General features: G+C 35.4%; 2 protein-coding genes and 1 pseudogene across 9 annotated transcripts; all 3 read right to left on the reverse strand.

Annotated features, from left to right (window-relative positions):
* Positions 1-2927: 2927 nt before the first annotated feature.
* LOC114751406 (uncharacterized) lies at positions 2928-7325 on the reverse strand. Of its 5 annotated transcripts, none has more exons than XM_028940080.1 (8): positions 7050-7325; positions 6804-6872; positions 6256-6285; positions 5456-5488; positions 4856-4926; positions 4413-4494; positions 3466-3558; positions 2928-3099 (listed from the first exon to the last, which is right to left on the reverse strand). In XM_028940080.1, exons 1-8 carry the CDS (start codon positions 7173-7175, stop codon positions 3040-3042), a joined length of 564 nt encoding a protein of 187 aa, XP_028795913.1. In that variant the 5' UTR covers positions 7176-7325; the 3' UTR covers positions 2928-3039. The 5 variants fall into 5 exon arrangements, with proteins under 5 accessions (XP_028795913.1, XP_028795912.1, XP_028795911.1 ...); XM_028940079.1 differs by having other exon boundaries at positions 4413-4500; XM_028940078.1 differs by having other exon boundaries at positions 2928-3102; positions 4413-4500.
* Positions 7326-8267: 942 nt separating this feature from the next.
* Positions 8268-9395, reverse strand: LOC114751411 (uncharacterized). Of its 4 annotated transcripts, none has more exons than XM_028940085.1 (3): positions 9093-9392; positions 8973-9014; positions 8268-8368 (listed from the first exon to the last, which is right to left on the reverse strand). In XM_028940085.1, the coding sequence occupies exons 1-3, from the start codon at positions 9279-9281 to the stop codon at positions 8357-8359; spliced, it is 243 nt and encodes an 80-aa protein (XP_028795918.1). In that variant the 5' UTR covers positions 9282-9392; the 3' UTR covers positions 8268-8356. The 4 variants fall into 4 exon arrangements, 2 of the variants coding, with proteins under 2 accessions (XP_028795918.1, XP_028795917.1); XR_003740743.1 differs by lacking the exon at positions 8268-8368 and adding an exon at positions 8479-8752 and having other exon boundaries at positions 9093-9395; XM_028940084.1 differs by lacking the exon at positions 8268-8368 and adding an exon at positions 8479-8724.
* A 2070-nt stretch (positions 9396-11465) lies between these two features.
* On the reverse strand, positions 11466-16387 carry LOC114751404 (long-chain-alcohol oxidase FAO4A-like; annotated as a pseudogene).
* Between the last annotated feature and the right edge of the window lie 1985 nt (positions 16388-18372).

Genomic DNA, 18372 nt, shown 5'->3' on the forward strand with positions numbered 1-18372 from the left:
CAAAGCAAATCACATTATCTACAAATTTTAAATACTTCTCCCGTCATAAATATAAAATCTTTATATTAGTGTGTATAAAGATTTTATATTTAGGACCGGAGGAGTAATATAATTTATTTTCCCAATAGCAGACATAATCCTATTTTCGAAGCTCATCCTCATTGATCATATTCTTATATTATTTTACAAGTCAATAAAGAAGTTTGAATCTGAACATTTTTTAAATGTTGCATGCAATATAATATATATATATATATATATATATAAAAGCAATTGGTAATTTGGAACTCTATCCTTCAATATAATCTACAGGACATTGAAGTGATTAACATCGTCCTCGTCAAAATGAAGCTGTTACGTGTCTCTCTCTCCCTTGTGTTATTTTGTGTTGCCGTGTATTAATGGCTTGGTTTCTCATACGTCTGTCCAACCTATATATTTAAGTCCATGACAAGTATGCTTCATTTTGGTTTGACTAAACTTATACATTCTTAATTAATTTTTTTCACCTTATCTGGTAATTAAATTGTGGACCCATGTGTTTGATGTATTTTTTGGATATGTGAATTAATAATGCATGTTTTATCTTAATGGAATTTTGTGAGTTTAGAAAATACATGAAAGGTATGTAAGTCTACTTTTCTATTTTGTTTTGACTATTTGTTGCTTCACTGTTAGCTTTTGTGACAGAATTTATATATTGAGACAATTTATTTAGTCAATTTTTTTATAAATATTCTTTTTTTTTTTAATTCCAATCACCCAATGAAAGAAGCTCACGGACCCACATACTTATGGGAAGCCGACTCATGCTTAAGCAAAATTTAAAGAGATGGTACGTGTCAATTAAGCCAACCAGCTCTCATTTTTATTGATACTGCTTGGTAAAAAAAGGAGATCATTCATACAGTACGGATCACTATGGAGCCCTTAAATACTTTCAAGTTTTTCCAAAATAAAATCTAGCATGAATTACACCGAGTTGAACATATAATTATTTGAATGGAAGAAAAGTATCGCATTAATTTAAACTACGTTCCCAGTTAAATATTCTTTCAGATCCCCTCCATTATATACTACATCCGCTCTGTAATATAAGATCCTGTTTGACTTTTATTTTGATCCTAAATATAAAACCCTAATCTACTTTGTCTCTTATATTTACTTAATTTTTTCTAAGATAGTCCTTTTAATAATTATAGTTCTAGTCAATACACTTGATTAGTAAGGATATTTTAGGAAAGACAACACCTATTTAGGACAAATAATTAACTCAACTTACTTTCTTAATCTTTTTAAATTAATCAACTGGTTTTTATAATTAAGAGCGGAGATAGTATTTGTTAATATTTCGTTACATATTCGAGTTTTTTTTTTTTTTTTGAAAAGTGTAAAGGTCAATCTGTAATGGCCAAATTTAGTACCCATGCTTCCTTACATGAAAGAGAAAAATCTGTGATTTGATTACCTATGTATTCATACATTTGTATTTTAACAAATTATTTCTGAATTACACGTCAATTACACAAAATCTTTTTTTTTTCTTTTGGTTACAAAAGAGGGCTAAGCCCAAACACAAAACAGCCATTGGTCACCAAAGTTCTCAACTGCTGCGGGCAAGAGGTCAAAATTTCAGAACTAGATAGACCCTTTTTCGCTAAGGAATCAGCTAACTGTTCAGGACAAATGAATAATAATTGTTTATTATAAGTTTTACATTAATATAAATTATAAAATATCATATAATTTGTGTTCATGCACATAACACTTCAGGTATCAATTAATGGGTGTAATAACTACAATTCCCTTTCCCTTATCGTAAGTTCTTTTTTCTATCCACCCCCCGAACCCCCCCCCCCAAAAAAAAAAGCAAGACGAAAGATGTGTAATGAATTAATGAATCATCATAAACTGGAGGCTAAAACGGGCTCCCTAAAGAAGTGGTATAGTGAATAGTACACGAGTGTCTCTCAACTATCAAGAAATAAGATATTTATTCCTTTTAAATTGGAAGCATGTGCATGTGTAAGAACTCGTATTTTTCATATGAAGCATGCGGATAGCTCTTGACCTCTCGTGAGCGTGGGTACAAGCTAACGTGGTGATGACCAATGAGGGAATGAGCTGTGAAGATAAAGAAAGGAAAATGGTCCTCAAATAATTGGAACACTGCTCCTCTTTCATTCTCGTACGAAGAAGATAAAGAATGTCATGTAATGTGTGGCAAAGGGGTGATTAAAAAACGAAGAGGAAGTGAAATCCCAAGAAAAGAATATAATTATTAAAAAAATTTAATGATAAGTGAGTAACATAAACTTTGTTGTTATTTCTTATATTAGAACTTATCATTCACCTGTTATGAGATATTTCAATAATTACATTTTTTTTTTGAAACTACAATAATTTTCCCACAAACAAAAGACACTTAGCTTTTCATTAAAGGGGGAAAAAGGCATGCATCGCTATCTCTTTTATTTCTAAATGAATTCCATAAAACTGGACTTAAATTTTCATCTTGGAAAAGTAATACACATATTAATGTTGCAGTTAAAGAGGAATGTCATGAAGATTGAGCTATCGATTGACTTGGCCTCATTCTTGCCATTGCTATTACGCACTGTTGAACCAGAGTGGGCAATATTCGGCATGTGTCAGATTCGACACGTTTCCCTGAGAGTCAATATATAAACAAGCAATAAAGCAAATCATGAAATTGCATTTCCACAATTACTAAAAAGCTCATCATATCATGGCACCACGAAGGAGACCTGTTCAATGTCACGCGCGTTGAGGTCCACAAAGGCAATACTCAGCGACACTATGATTAACAGAAAGATTCTCTGCTTTTCGTTACAATACGAACCACTCATAGCACTGGACCCTAATAATGATACCGCTAACAAGGGATTTCTCTGCTAATATTGACATTCCAAGACTAACGCCTTTAGAAGCTTTGGAACAATATACATGAATGCATAGGCAAATGATACCCAGAAGAAGAACTTCGGTAAATATAACAGAAGATGTACTAAGGAGGTTTTACATATCTTGAATCTCTTCGCATCGGTTGGCTCCATAAGTTAAATTCCTGCTCCTGAACTGCTATTTAAGCATAGATGCAAAAAATGAATGAGCCGCTACATGAGTCAGGCAAAGAAAAAAGGAAGCAGAAAATATTAAGATTTTGAGGAATGGATTGGCTTACAATGTAACTCAAACAATCATACTGTAGAAAATAGGATAATTTATTTTCTGTGTATATCTGTAGATGTTAGTAAAACGCTGCGCTTAGGCTTAGGCTTAGGCTTACTTAGCCTTTCATTGTATTTCCGGATGCCTATAAATATTGGGCCCTGTTAGGATCCAGAATCGGTGTGTGTATGACTTTTCCCTTCAATCAATACAGATTCATGTTCCTGTGGAATTTGTGCTCAAATGGTCAGGGTCTTGTGTTTCGACACATACCTTCTCAATAGCATCTGATACACCAGACATTGCTTGTCTGCCTTCTCTGAGGAGTTGCAACTGTGTGCGAATCCTACTATTATGTTCCTCTCCCTAACAAATAGAAAAGTGATTAGAGCAACAGGTGATGAGGCCAAAACACAAGTAACTGACAGGTTCAAGTGTTTGCCGGGGCCAGCATAACCAGAACCTAGGACATAAGCCAGTTCCAAAATAATCAAAGATCGATTGTATTTTTATGGCGTGGCTGAGTTCATTTTGTTCCAAGTCGGAGATATGGTCTGCTCAGCACTAGAAACAACTGCCTCGACACTTTCATTTTATTATAAAACACAGTGATGTGAATAAAGCGAGCCTTAAGATACGCGGTTGCCTTTATAACACTTCACTGCAAGTAGAGGCTGACAAGAATAGAACGTTTCATGTTGAAAAGCACAATTAAGCAGGAGGCTCATCATACATACAGTGCCACTAAAGAATCACACCTCAATTACACTTTTTTTTTTCCAAGGCATCCAACAAGAAGGAGAGAAACTTTGTTGATCACTTCCAACTTTACCAATAAATAAATAAATCTCTTTTGGAAATTAGGGCGGAAGGTAATAACAGTATCAGAAGGAAACAAAAGACAATGATCCCCAGGAAAATATCTCCACTTCTGAGCTTCACGTTCCCAAAAAGCTACAGGAAAAAGAATTCCTAGGAACTGATGGCACGCTACTGGGAGATGCTAAAGTTAAAAGGAACCCAAAAGTGAGAGCACTTTATCCATTTACGCAGGTTGAGAGGGTAAGCAAGCAGGATGAAAAATTGATAAAAATGTTTGGGGGGAAAGAAAAAAAGTTCCGCCAACCGGTCAATAGTCATGAAATCGTTCATTTTCTATTCAATTAGAGCATACAACTTCATGAGCATTAGAGAATCAATAATGCCATACAGCAACTAACCAATTTTATAATACGCGTCAACTGCTGGATTTCATTCTTATTCGCAGTGGACAGATCCTCAACCACATCCATGACATTACTCCTGCAATTGTGACAAAGCACCTCTACTGAGTTCAAATTATCAACAGATTGTGATGGCAATAATAATATAGGAAGCAGGAAGTTATTGGCACAAGTCCCAGAGTAAAAACAACAAGGAAAAAACTCTACATAAATAGTCGAGAGATTCAGATGAGAGAACAACTACGGAAAACCCCATAGTGTTCGAATCACCATGTTGAGCTACACTGATGTTGCTTTGAAGGCTAAAATGCATCGATTCTTTCAAACAGGACAATCTCGCATCAAGAATGATACTTCAAAACTTTAACGAACCACTTGATCTAATCAACCTTATCCAACTACGCACAGATATGCTGCTGACCAAATTAGATAACACGTACTTATTTGAGAACAAAGGATCCAGCTCTTGCTCTTCCACCATTTCCTCTACAGCATCAAGAGTGGCCCCCACCTACATAAGAGAGCAACATGACAAAGTTTGAACATGGTTGCATGCATGCCTGTATCCATACACTAATACTGTAAGAGTGTTATGATTCAACTGTCCAGATAACTGTCCAGACTCCAGAGCCTAACAGTTTGTGAGCACCACTACTGATATCAAATTCATCCACAATACCTAAGTAGTCTGTAACAATGAACTGGCCTATGTTTAGTAAACCAGGATTTACCAGGAATTACTGTAAACTACGGGGCCTCTTGTGCACTGTATGAAATCTAATGAATGAACTGCATTGTACGCAGCTTGTAAGCAACGCATCATATTGATATTGATTGATGGTATATTGATGATGCTGATATGAAGGCACGGATTTGCACCTCGTACTTTTATAAAACTACTTGAATGGGTCCAAGAACGATAACTTTGATATGAGAAAGCCTAACTGGATTCTGTTACGTGATTGCCACACAACTTGGACCTAGATGACAAGAAGATCAAAGAAAAAAATAACACAATAAATACAAAGCCAAAGTCATACCTGCGTTTCAAGACAGATTGACTCAAACTCAGCCTGTAAAAATTGATTTGACACAGAATTCAGATTTCAGCTTTGTAGCATAAAAATGACATAATAACAAAGCCATAGACGGCTAAAATTCTTTAAAAGCCACCCAAGTTGTTTTTAAGTGCACTCTATCAAAAGCGGCTTGATTTCAAAATTATTCCATTGTATCTGAAAAATTTGACTTTGCCGAACAGGATTCATATTTCCTTTAGGAATAAACTGAAATGGAAAGCTGCATCTTAAACATTCGATGTTGTTAGCAGCGTCATAGAACACAACGTTCTATTCAACATCATTGTGCATGGTATTGACCAACCAAGACATGACCACATTGTTTTCTGTCCGTCATGTCTCAAAGGAAAAACCCACGAAATGCGAATGAAGGCCAGAAAATAATAAACAAATAAAAGAGAGCCTAATGCTCCGATGCCCTGCAGAATAAATAAATAGAGAATTTGAAGAGGGGAGAGTCTGTATTAAATTATGAATCATTTACAATAAATGGATGCCTAGAGCCAAAAAGAATTTCAAATTATATCATTTCTAGTAAAGTTAACTACAATGACTATAAATTTAAAAAAAAAAAAATCCAGGAATTCGATGATGAAAAGTATCAAGTCAAGAGAGAGGCATAAACGAAAGCAAAAGCATAGAAATCACAAAACTGTACCCAATTCTTCCCTTAGCGTCCTCATATCTTAAAAGAGAAGGAACATAATCTACTATAATTGACAAAAGTACCGTTGTTAACAGTTATAACAAACATTACATACCTCTATATTTTCATGCAATGAAGTGATGACCTGAAAAGTTTGATCCGTTGAAAGGCGTTAGCATCTCTAGACATGTCGTTTTTTTAAGATAATACATGAGAAATAAAAAATATAGTTTTCTTGACAATTTAAAATCCAAATATTAAGTGAAAACGAATATCTACCAGCATCTTATATTTCATGTTACAAAATTTTTTACTGGTAATCACATCTGAGGCTTTTTACATGTGTGAAAAACGTTTGCCAACATAATTTCCTTCTGATGAAAACTCTATCCTAATCTATTTATTTAATATTAAGTGGGTGACAAATATGAATAGGTTATTTTCCATTGACAATGTGACCCCTTGAACTTTGCAAGATTTATGCAGAGACGGTCAGTATACATTTTTATCTGACTATATGTCTAAGGCACTAATTCAAATCCTCCAGAATAACCGCCCAGATTCAAAATAGAAGATTGAGAAAACAACACAGCAGCCAATGTCAAATGCCTACAGAATTTTGAGATATATTCTGTGAGCTATATTAATATCCAGAGATTATACCTGAAGATAGAGGCGATGAAGCCATTCTTTTTCCGCGGTTGTGAATCTCAGAAAAGCTTTGTCAAATTCCTTTGAATCCAGACAACAGCATGAATTCATAATATCAATATATAACCATTTTGATTTTTGATGATTTATGCAACAAAAGAAATGCTGTAAACAGCTCTTTCAATTTCTCACAGAAAGGGGGGAAATCGAAGCAGGAGCTTATTAAAAAAGGGAAGTAAAAGAAGCAGGATTACATACCTCCTTTGAGCAGGCAGTGAGCAAAGAACGCATAGCGAACTTGAAGGACTTTTTCAAATCAAAGTACCTGGATCCTATTCCAGCAGAAGATGATGCACTGCCAGCGAGCTCAGTATTCTTCTCCATGAACTCAGAATCAGGAACTGAAGAGACTCTTAAATCAGCGACAATAAGTATAGAAACAAACCATAAAGAACAATTTTAGACCCCAAACAGAATAACGTAGCACGAGCGTCGAGTAGTCGTTCGCGCCCCCCTCACCAGATCAAATGCCGCGAAATGGAAAGACGAAAGAGGCAGTTCGCTTTATTTTGATTTTGGATTTTAGAGGCAAAATTTTCGGCCTACCGGGTCGGGCTATTTGTGATTCGTGTTACTGTGGGCCGGTTGTAAATGGTGCCCAATTCATTGATGAAACCGTAAGGCCCATCATAAACTCAACATTTTTGTACGCGAAATAAAATAATAAATAAATTGGTAAATGATAAAAAGTTATTATGAACATGTAAATAATACTACCTCCGATTATTAATATAAGATGTTATTTGAATTTTGTTTAATATAATATCCCAATCCACTTTACTTCTAATATTTATGCATTTTTCTCAACATAGTCTTTCTAATAATAGTAGTTTTAATCAATACACTTGATTAGTAAGGATATTTTAAAAAAGACAACATCTATTTATTACAAATAACTAAATTAACTTATTTTTTTTAATCTTCTCAAATTAGTTAACTACTTTAAGTAATAATAGTAAAAAAATTGCCACGTTTGATGTCATGGCCCATTTGGTAGCGACTACCAGTAAGTCAACAACAGCAATCGATGAATGAAGTCAATCAACTAGCCATCAGAAACGAAATATTTAATTTACCATTCTTCATTATTGGCCTTATTTATGGCGAAATAAAATATTCTTCTCCTGTGTTTATGAAAATCAGAGCATATGAGTACGTAATTTTTTTTTGAGAGTTAGAAAAAAATTAAAATATAAATATAATGAGGAGAATATGTGAATTTTCCCCCACAGTCTATAGTTTCCCGTCTTTAATCTCTCTCTCTCTCTCTCTCTGAATTAATATATAAATGCTTTCCGTATTATTCTTGTAAACAATGATAAGAAAAATGATGGCAACGAAAAAGATAATGATTAAAAAAAGGTAAATTAATAATAAAAAAATATATACTATAAATGCGTTATGCACGCGGGGCTGCAATAATTGATTATTCGTTTGTGTGTGTGAGAGAGAAAGAGAGGTTGATTATAAACGAAGTTTTACAATATTGGCCAGTAAGTTATCAATTACCCAAAAGCCTTCTTGCATCCGCACGAGCAATCCCAATGAACAAAAGAAAAAAAACAAACAATGCTATGGTATATCCCTGCTATGTCCACCATACACAACACACACACACACAGATATGTTTAAAATAATATATATATATATTTATATAAAGAAGTAAATGAATTAATTAGGATGTATTTGAATGGTGGAGAAAGAAGAAGCAGATATGGAAGCCAGGGAAAGAAGAAGCAAAATGGAAGAGCCAGCAAAACAGCCAGGTTTGACGACGTAACAGTCCCCTTCCAACCATCCTTCTCCGTAATTCTGCTCCCCACTCATGCTTATCGCCACTGTTAATATTATTATTGCAACCAAACAGCCCACCCTGCCACAATATATGAATATACGAAACACTCAACTTGGCTATATATTAAAGTAGGAAATAGATATGCAAAGAGATTATACCAACCAGGAGATCAAAACCAGAAGCTTGGCAACAAGAGGTACGTTAAACTCGGGATTCTCAGCTCTGCCTAATTTTGAAGAATGATTGAAGAATATGAAATTTGCCAGAAGCTGAGATGCAGCCAAGCAACCCAAAGCTGCAATTCCCAACCAATATGAAGGACTTACTGGTGCATGACACAGCCTTCCGTTCCATCTGATCTCATCTTCCTGCAACATATGAGCTTATAACAGATCAAGAGAACGAAATGATAGTTGATCAGAAACAAAGCAACCTACTTAACCCACCTTATTCCTGAGGATCTCAGCCACAATACATAATACAAAGGAAACGAAACAGAATAGGACTGAGACTGCAAATAAGATTACAGGAAATTTGCATATAGTAGGAACGTTTTCCGTCATGCTGGTGGTGGGCTGGTTGTTGTTTCTGCGAACTAGAAACTTGAATTGGTCCCATGAAGATGAGCCGGTCATTATCTTAGCTTCTTCCTTGACCTGTGATATCTCCTTCTTGCCTCAGACTTAATTATATTGTCTCCTAAAAATTTATCGAATCTTCCATTTCATTGGTTTCAAGCAGACACATATATATAGATATAGATAGAGAGCAACTAATATATGGCTATATTAATTCTAAGCCAGGGTGTTATTAGACGGTTTTATAAATACTATCACTTTTCAACTGGAGCTGGTCAACTTAGTACTCCTTCGATGATGTTTCTCAGAAGGCACAGACGTCCAATTTTGGACCTGCTTTTTCGGCCTCTCGTTTGGGTTGAGGGTGATCGCATTTTATATTATTGTACTCCTCCGGTCCTAATTATAAGACCCAATTGACTTATTTGAGGAGATTAAGGAAGTAAGTTAAATTGGTTATTTATAATAAATAAGTGTTGTCATTCCTAAAATATCCTTGCTAATTAAGTATATTGGCTAAAACTATCATTATTAGAAGGATTATCTTGGAAAAAAATGCATAAATATAATAGACAAATGGATTGGGTCTTATAATTAGGACCAAATAAAAAGTCAATTGGGTCTTATAATAAGGACCGGAGGAGTATTATTTTTTGAGAGAATTATCAAGAGGTTTTCAAAGAAGGAATTTAATTACTGAAAAATCCCAATAACAAGTTATCGGCCTGAATATATTGTCATTTCCTACTCTAGAATTTGTCATTACTTACTCTTCACTTGTCGATAAATTTCAGGGTAATTAAATATCTTTTTGGAACCTGATTGTAATTTTTCCATATTTTTTAAAGTTGGAAACGTTTTTTCATGAGTGGATAGTCATGAGATTAATGATGGCGGAGATAAGATCTCTAGACCCCAAGCGATTTTTTATATATAAATTTCACGCTTAATTAAGTAGAGTTTGCCCACTAGCTCCACTTATCTTCAGTAGTAATAATAAACCTTGCAATTTGTTCATTCAAGAAAACAAGATACATTTCAATGACGATAATTGATTTAAATAGGGTTCAGTGTTAGTTATACTACTTTTGAGCAGAATCTCGAATTCAAGTCTATATGGTTTATTCTGGAAACCGAATGGTGTTAGAAGAGGAGGATGGATTCAAGGATGGACTTTTTCTGGAACTTAATATTACATAATATTGAGCATATATGGTTAAAAAAAATAAGAAGAAAAATTAATCTACAGATCTTAATTTATAGTTCACATTAATTTTGAATTAGGTTCCCTGCTTTATTTTGTTTGAATTATACCGTTATTATTTGATCCATTGTTTTAATTTGCAGACTCTATTGGAATTTCATTCATAGAAATAAATGAGTGTTAAAAGCATTCTTTTAATTAATGTGTGGCCCGGCGCATTCATGTTCATGGGTTGGAGAATCGCACAAAAGAAAACTCGAGTTTTGCTTTCTCTCTCTCTCTCTCTCTCTCTCTCTCTAAAAAGGGGATTTGGGTGTGGATATTGACCCTTCAACTGAGAGCAAATGGTTTTTCGTCTTTCAATTTTTTGAGAAGAATATCAAGTTGGGGGGGAAGAAGCAAGTGGCTTTATCCGGTTCCCGTTGATATGACTTTGATATTTGAGTTTCACTCTTGAAAGATCGAGTCCTTCGATGATCCATACCACGCTAAATTGCTAATCCTGCAGTTTTATTTTATTTCTGATTTTTCCGTTTCTTTTTTTTTATTATTCAAGTTCAAATATATATACATGCATAATAGGGAAAAAAAAGATACATTATTTTTTCCATAAAAATATCTAAGAAAATGTACATTATTTTTTTCATAAAAATATCTAAGAAATTATCACTCTGGTCCTTATTATTTGTCATTTGTAGGAGTTTCTCACATAGTAAAGAAAGTATTAAATAGATGAAATCTTTCATTTTTGTCATTATTAAGAAGAAAATTAAATATTAATATATTTTCTCTCACTCATTTCCTTTTTCTTCACTTTCACTATAATTAATAGGAGCAGAATTGAAAATGAAACATTAAAAAAAAGAGGTGTAAATAACACACACAAAAAGAAAAGATCAAAATCTCTTTTTCCACAAGACAAATAATAAGGAAAAGTGGTACGTAACAGGGTTACAGGTAACAGCAATTATGTATTTCCCCCTTCCCCATCTTATTTTATACTTTCCTAGTCATTAGCAAATAAAAGAGACAACGTATGCATGGAAAAAAGTTATGAATTTTGATTGCACTTTAAATGCCATGGTCCCAAAATCTATTAACCACTGCATGCATCGTGATTGTTAGTGAATTCAACGTGTCAATTTCACCCACGGCAAAGCATGCACATTTATTCTATAATTTGTACGTGGCAATCTTACAAAGCCATATTATCTGATCCGAAACACCATAAATAAGTTACAGAAATATCACAAATTATTGCCTCTTCTTCTTCCTGTTTTCATTTACATCTTTTTCTTCGAAGAACTTCAAGTACAGATTGTGCTGTACAGTAAGAAATCGCCTGAATAGTGACCATCGGATTCACACCCAAAGCCGTCGGAAACACACTCGCGTCCGCCACGTAAAGCCCTTCCACTTCCCATGTTTCTCCATTCTCGTTCACCACCGACTCCTTCGGACTTGTCCCCATCCTGCAACTTCCCATCTGATGCGCAGAACATAATGGCGTCGACAGGTCTCTCAATGACCTTGAACTTTCTTCCTTCACAAATCTCTCAAATTCATGGTAGCTCACCTCCTTCACCTTCAACGTCCTTCCTTTACTGTGATGGGTTCCGATTTCTTGAGCCCCGGCTGCTGCCAGGATTCTCAGTACTTTCTCTATTCCTCTCTGCAGATTCTTTTCATCCCTTTGCTTCATTTGATAGCTGATAGAGGTTGGTGAGTGAACAACCCCAGATCCTTGATCTCTTGCTAGTGCAAATATGTGAGCTGTTCTTGAGAACTTTCGCATTCGATCTTTGATATCAGTTCCAGAAACCCATGGCATTAGGATCGAGAACATACCAGGATGTAGTGATGGTGTTTGAATCACCACACCATATCCAGATTTCTCAAAGTCTGCATTTACTGTTGACATTGCTGTCATAATCCCTCCTTCATAGCTCTTCTTCTGTTCCTCAGGCCAAACGTTTGATGAAGGCGATGAATCTGGAAAATGTCCCCAAGCCATTGCTACTGGATGAAGATGCAAGTTCTTCCCTATATTTGGATTCTTTAAGCCACTTTTTCTGAGCAATGACGGAGTACAGAGAGCTCCACAAGCTACAATAGTGACCTTAGATTCCACAACACAGAAATCTTTAGATCCTTTATATTCATATTCAAAAGCCACCCCGTGTGAAACTTTCCTGTCTGTGCCTTTCTTTTTCTTGTGTAAGACTTTTACTGCTTCACAACCTGGAAGAATCACTCCATTGCCGGATTTCACCAAGTCCACAAGCCATGTTTCTGATGTGCCCTTCTTCTTCCCATCCTTACAGCCCATACAACACCAGCCACAGTAATGATCTGGTTGGGAATTTCGAGGAATATTACTCACAGGATAGCCCATTTCTTCACACCCTCTTCTTAATATCGCATTGTTAAATCCTTCTTCTTTGATCTCAGATTGAACTCCCATTTTCTCACAGACAGCTTTCGTGGCTTCTTTGTACAGCTTGCTCTTGAATAACTCTAACTCATGTTGATCACACCATTCCTTGCAAACGTGTTTTGGAGTTTCAAGGCAGGCTGACCAGTTTATTGCAGAGCCTCCACCAACAGTGGAACCTGCAAGTACTAATACACTCATATCATCAGTGCCAATCAAGCCATTAGAGAGGTACATTTGATCCATGGTTGGTCCTTCTAGAAGAGAAAGATTGTTCTAGCAGTATAGCTTCCCTTCTCTAAGACTATAACTTTGTAACCAGCTTTTGCCAGAACTCCGGCGACCACACCACCGCCTGATCCGGATCCAACCACCACCGCATCACATTGGATAACTGAAGAAGGAGATGATAGACTACTGGCAGGTTTAGATTTCCGACGAGTGACAGAGACCGGGAATCCGAATCGTCGAAGAGCATCTGCAGTGATGTGTCGAGGGTAATCTAGGTGGACAAGACCCTTGTAAAGAGGTCCAATGATGTTTTCAGTAGTATCATCGTCATCGTCCTCTTCGTCTTTATGTTCTTTGCCTCCTTCTTTTGATGCTGCCCGGAGAAAATCCTTCTTCAATTGGGCTCTGAACTCTGGATCAGGTCCTTCGTATCCTATTGCTTTCCATGATGGGTTGTCTTGTGCTTCATCTAACTGCAAATGGGAGAAAGACCCGTATCGGTACAAGGTTCCAAGCTAGCAGAAAAACACTGACCACATTATTCGATATATAGCATGTTACACTAATTAATTGATTTGGTTATCTGTAATTCTATATGACATGGAGACACTAAACACGTAAAATCCAATTAATTAAAAAGTCAATGTGTTGTGGATATCCTGGTTGTAATAGGTCTGTGTTGTTTGTTTTAGATCTTATACATAGCTTTGCTGTTTAGATCTTCATTCCTTCTTCCCTCTACGCTTTGAATTTAACATTTTATAAAGAAATACAGACCAAAGTCCACACCCTGTAAGAACTTTAAAAAAAAAAAAAGATCAAGAAAGAAAGAAAGAAATAATGTTTGACAAAAAAAATTGCATGGTAATTATAGTATCATACGATCATAAGTAATCAGCCCTGGCCCACCCAACTCAGCCAACTGCAGGAATTCTGAAGTTAATATTAATTGCATATGTGTAGTAGGGCTTCAGCAAGATATTAGGTGAAGAGTATCTATCATAGTCGATTTGGCAAGTCCTCGATCACATTACTTCTTCTCTTATGTGACGCATAACCTTCCATATTATATATATATAAATATATATATATTCATGTACACGCCACTTTTTTAAGCTTTGAAAACTTTATTCAATTTTCACAACTTGTCAGGCAAAATGTTCCCCATTTTCTCCGTTCCAATAAATGCCGCCTAAATTGATATACTACTATATCACGTTTAGATGTGTTCATCTATATTTAATTCACTTCTTAGAATTTTTTTTCCTACGTAATATATACTCTTTTGGTCCTAAATATAAAACTTATTTTATAGTGTAAAGTCTTATATTTAAAACCAGAAGAGTATATATTTTAGTTAATTTTTTGTTCATCCGATGTATTCATCGCCACCTACCAAAAAAAAAAGAAAAGAGGGACGCCCATGCATACCTTGTTAATAAAAAGTTAGGGTAGGCCCCTGATTTGACAAAGACCAAGCTTTTCACGATACCAAAACCTTTTACTTGGCTTGTTATTGTCTTGTCAATTTTTCTTGATTTCAAGAGAGATTAGTATTGCATTTTGTCCATTGTTTATAAATAATACACATATGGCCCATGGAGGATTCTAATTAATTTCTTTTTTGGCCATGCATGAATATATTTTTTTAAAAAAAATAGGAGTGGTTTTTCTCATACTCTCTTCGTTGTAAATTAACTGTGAATATATATATATATATCAACAATGATCTTCTTTTTTTTTGGCCAACGTTAATAATAATCTTTCATCTGAGTCTAGTGGCATCAATCTTCTTTCGAGAGAGGTCACAAATTTAAACTTGTGTTCATGTGTGTACGAGTTTATATGTTGAATATTTGTGTGTCTTAAAATTTGATCCCTGAAAAAAAAATGGTGGGTATCCAGGCCAAAAAAAAATGGTGTGTTTGTGGATTAAAAAAAGAAGAGGTGAGGAGACCTGAGTGAAGAAGACGAGGAGAGCGAGAAGCTTGAGGGTACGGAAGAACATGCGGAGGAGCCGGAAGTAACTGAGAGCCCAGTTCTGCACGATGCGCTGGCGTTGCTCCAGAGGCAGATCTGGAAAGCTGTGGAAGAACGGGAACACCCACGACAGGCTCCCTGTGCCGCACAGGATCAGAGTCCCAAACCACGTTGATAGCAGCCACAGCGTGGCCTTCAGCATCCACGTGTTTGGATGGTGCAGCTTCCTGCTTATCACTCCCCCTAGCTGAACGCACCCACACACATTCCGCACAGCACCATTAATCCAACAATTAAAGATAATAATAATTAATTTTTTTATTAATTTCACAATATATATATTGACATAATCCCTGTGCGTGTGCGTGTGTGTGTGTGATGTGTATGTGAATATTTTTTTCTTGCATGTCTTTGTTTTCACTTTTTAGTTTAATAGGAAAAAGTAATGCTTTAGAGAGGAAACATCATAGAATTTGCTCTTCTTCCCAAAAAAAATATAATGGCATAAAGCTGGGCTGAGTTGCGATTTTATTCATTAACTCTAAAGAAACTGTGCCAAATTAAAGTTCCTACTTCATCTCGGAGGATAGATATATTTGTTAAATAAGAGTTATAGGTCCCCATGCTAAAATTAATCAACCCTATAAAGTACACTGTGAGAAGTTGCAGACTTTCTAGATTACAGTACGGTACAATCTTAGCCATTAATGACCCTACAAATAGACTGTAAACATCCTCAATCCGTTAAAAAAAAAAAAAAAGCGCATGCTGACTAAAAATGTTAAAAAAGATTAAAATGCAGAAGTAGAAATACGTAATAAAATTTATTCGTAGCTGGTAGAAACTCAAGGCATAATAGTAGTATAACATTTGGTTTTATAGACCCCACACGACACATTACAACTACATGCATAAACATATTCTGACTTAAAACCCATCTGAAGTAAATATAAATGCGTTAAAATATTAGGGCAAAGAAAGAGTGGTGAAACCCTACGCGCTCAGGTGTTCCGGCCATGGAAGCCGAAGTCCGATATAAAGTGGCAGCAGAGTCGTCACCAAAGGAGGCGGCGGAAGGCAATAAAGTATCGCAGAGGGCGGTGAGGGATGCCATTTGGCGACGGGAGAGAGAATTGGTAGGTAGGGTTTGGTGTTTGAAGTGTGCGTGAGCATCATCAAGAAGAGTGTGTGTATCAATACTCCCGAGCTCTATCGCTGTTTCTTCTATACTCCCATCAATAATGGCTTCCATCTCCATCCTCAAACTTTCTTCTCTAAAGCTTCCTCTCTTACTCTCCATGCTTTTCTCTGCAATTACGTGCCTATTTATCCACTTCACATCACACTGCAACACCTTGCGGGCTTTATATATATATGTGAGTGGAGAAGCTGTAGTAATTAGAAACAGTGACGTGGCCACAAAGGGAAAGTGAAAGGAAATGATTTCGTTGTTCACAGAGAGGGGAAAGAAAAGGGTAATGAACACGTGGAAGCATGAAGGAGGAGGAGGAGGAGCATCAGAGAGAGCAAGTTGATAATGAAGAAAAACTCAAATAGGAAATGATGACGAGTCATCGCAAGAGGAGAAGGAAGCGGCTTGGTGCAATATTGAATTAAACGTAACGCATAACGCTATGCATTAACTCAATCCATCTGCCACTGCCTCCATTAATTTTGAGGTGACTGATTATATATTATGCATCAATATAATAATTCTTCGATATATATATATAGTATATTTATTTCCACTGGGTAGCAAATTAACACTGTGCATTGTTGTCCTTGTCCATTTGTTGCCCAGTGGCCCAGCCAAATACTGAACATAATAAGTGACTCATCCACAACATATCCAGCATATCCCTCTAACTTTAATTTTTAAGTCACATACACTCCCTCGTGTCCATATTATATAATAAGATGCCTTCTCTTTGATCCTTTTTATAAGAAATATACTACTTTGTTTATAAGTTACTTATATCCTCACGTACCAAAAAAATAATCTACTTCCGATTCTAATTATAAGACATCGTTTATAAATTATAAATGAGATCTTATAATTGGAACTAGAAATAGAATTAAATTGATAGAAAAATTTTACAGTCGTCTCATTAGAGAAGATATGTTGTACATTTTTTCTTATTTTTCTCACCCATTTTTTTATTATATTTAATAGGTGTAAGATTAGGGGGGGAAAAATAACATTGACTGCCTCTCTATTAATACGCTTGCATGAATTCAATTTGACTTATTCATTTGTGACTAAAGAGAGTACTCCTCTAGTTTTATGTATAGGATAGAGATAGAGTTTATTTTTATCTTTAATATAAACTATTTCATTAAATTTATTATACCAATATAATTTTGCCTCTAATTTATTATTTGTTTGACTGTTATTTCCTGGACAATATATAATAGACAGGAATAAGAAGCATTATAACATATATATATATATATTTCTCATCGATATTTGTTAAGTGAGAAGTACACAATTCATTGTCTCTCTTTTCCTGCCAATGGAGCATTGTTGGGTGATAATGAGGATATTTGATAAAGGTCAGTAAACAGTGGAAGGTAATGGAACCGAAGGAGATGCCTAAAGAAGAGTGCCATGAAATTGATGGAGCCCTCAGCCCTCTGTAACACGGCTTCATGGCCTGCTTTGTCCTTCTTCCAAACTCCATTTTATTGGCTTCGGCGAAGTCTTTGAATTAAAACGTGTGTCAGCATGCAGCTGTAACTACGTACTACACATCAAAATTCAAATGGGCAACAGACACACTGTCCCCTTTGTTTAATGGCTTGATGCCCTCCAAAGTTCATATCTAGAGCCAGGCCCCGGCTTTGCAAGTCAGGCAGTACGGATTGAACCCGTCTCTAACTAAGCGGGTTGCTGGTTTTTCTTAAAATATGTTTTATATGATATAGAAAAAATGTAATAAAGTATTGGCTACTTCTTTATTTTATGGAAAACATCGATAAATGATACTCTTCCGGTCCTCAATATAAAACCTATTTAATTAATTTGATTAGATTAAAAAAGTTAGGTAAGTTAGTTAATTATAAGAAATGTGATACGTTTTTCCTAAAATATCATACTCATATTTCTTAATATCTCTTCTTCCTCTTCTACTTGATTATGGTTAAGGGAGTATCCATATAGGTAATTTAGAGAAAACTGAATATTTATGAATAAAACTAACTCAATATTTATGTCTTATATTAAGGATCCGAGGAGTATATGTATTTTTTAAATTTATCATATGACATATGGCATATAATTATATAAGTATTATTACTAA

Source organism: Neltuma alba, unplaced genomic scaffold (genome assembly GCF_004799145.2).
Source record: "Neltuma alba isolate B1F8T4 unplaced genomic scaffold, ASM479914v2 tig00006901_pilon, whole genome shotgun sequence".
Taxonomy (NCBI): domain Eukaryota; kingdom Viridiplantae; phylum Streptophyta; class Magnoliopsida; order Fabales; family Fabaceae; genus Neltuma; species Neltuma alba.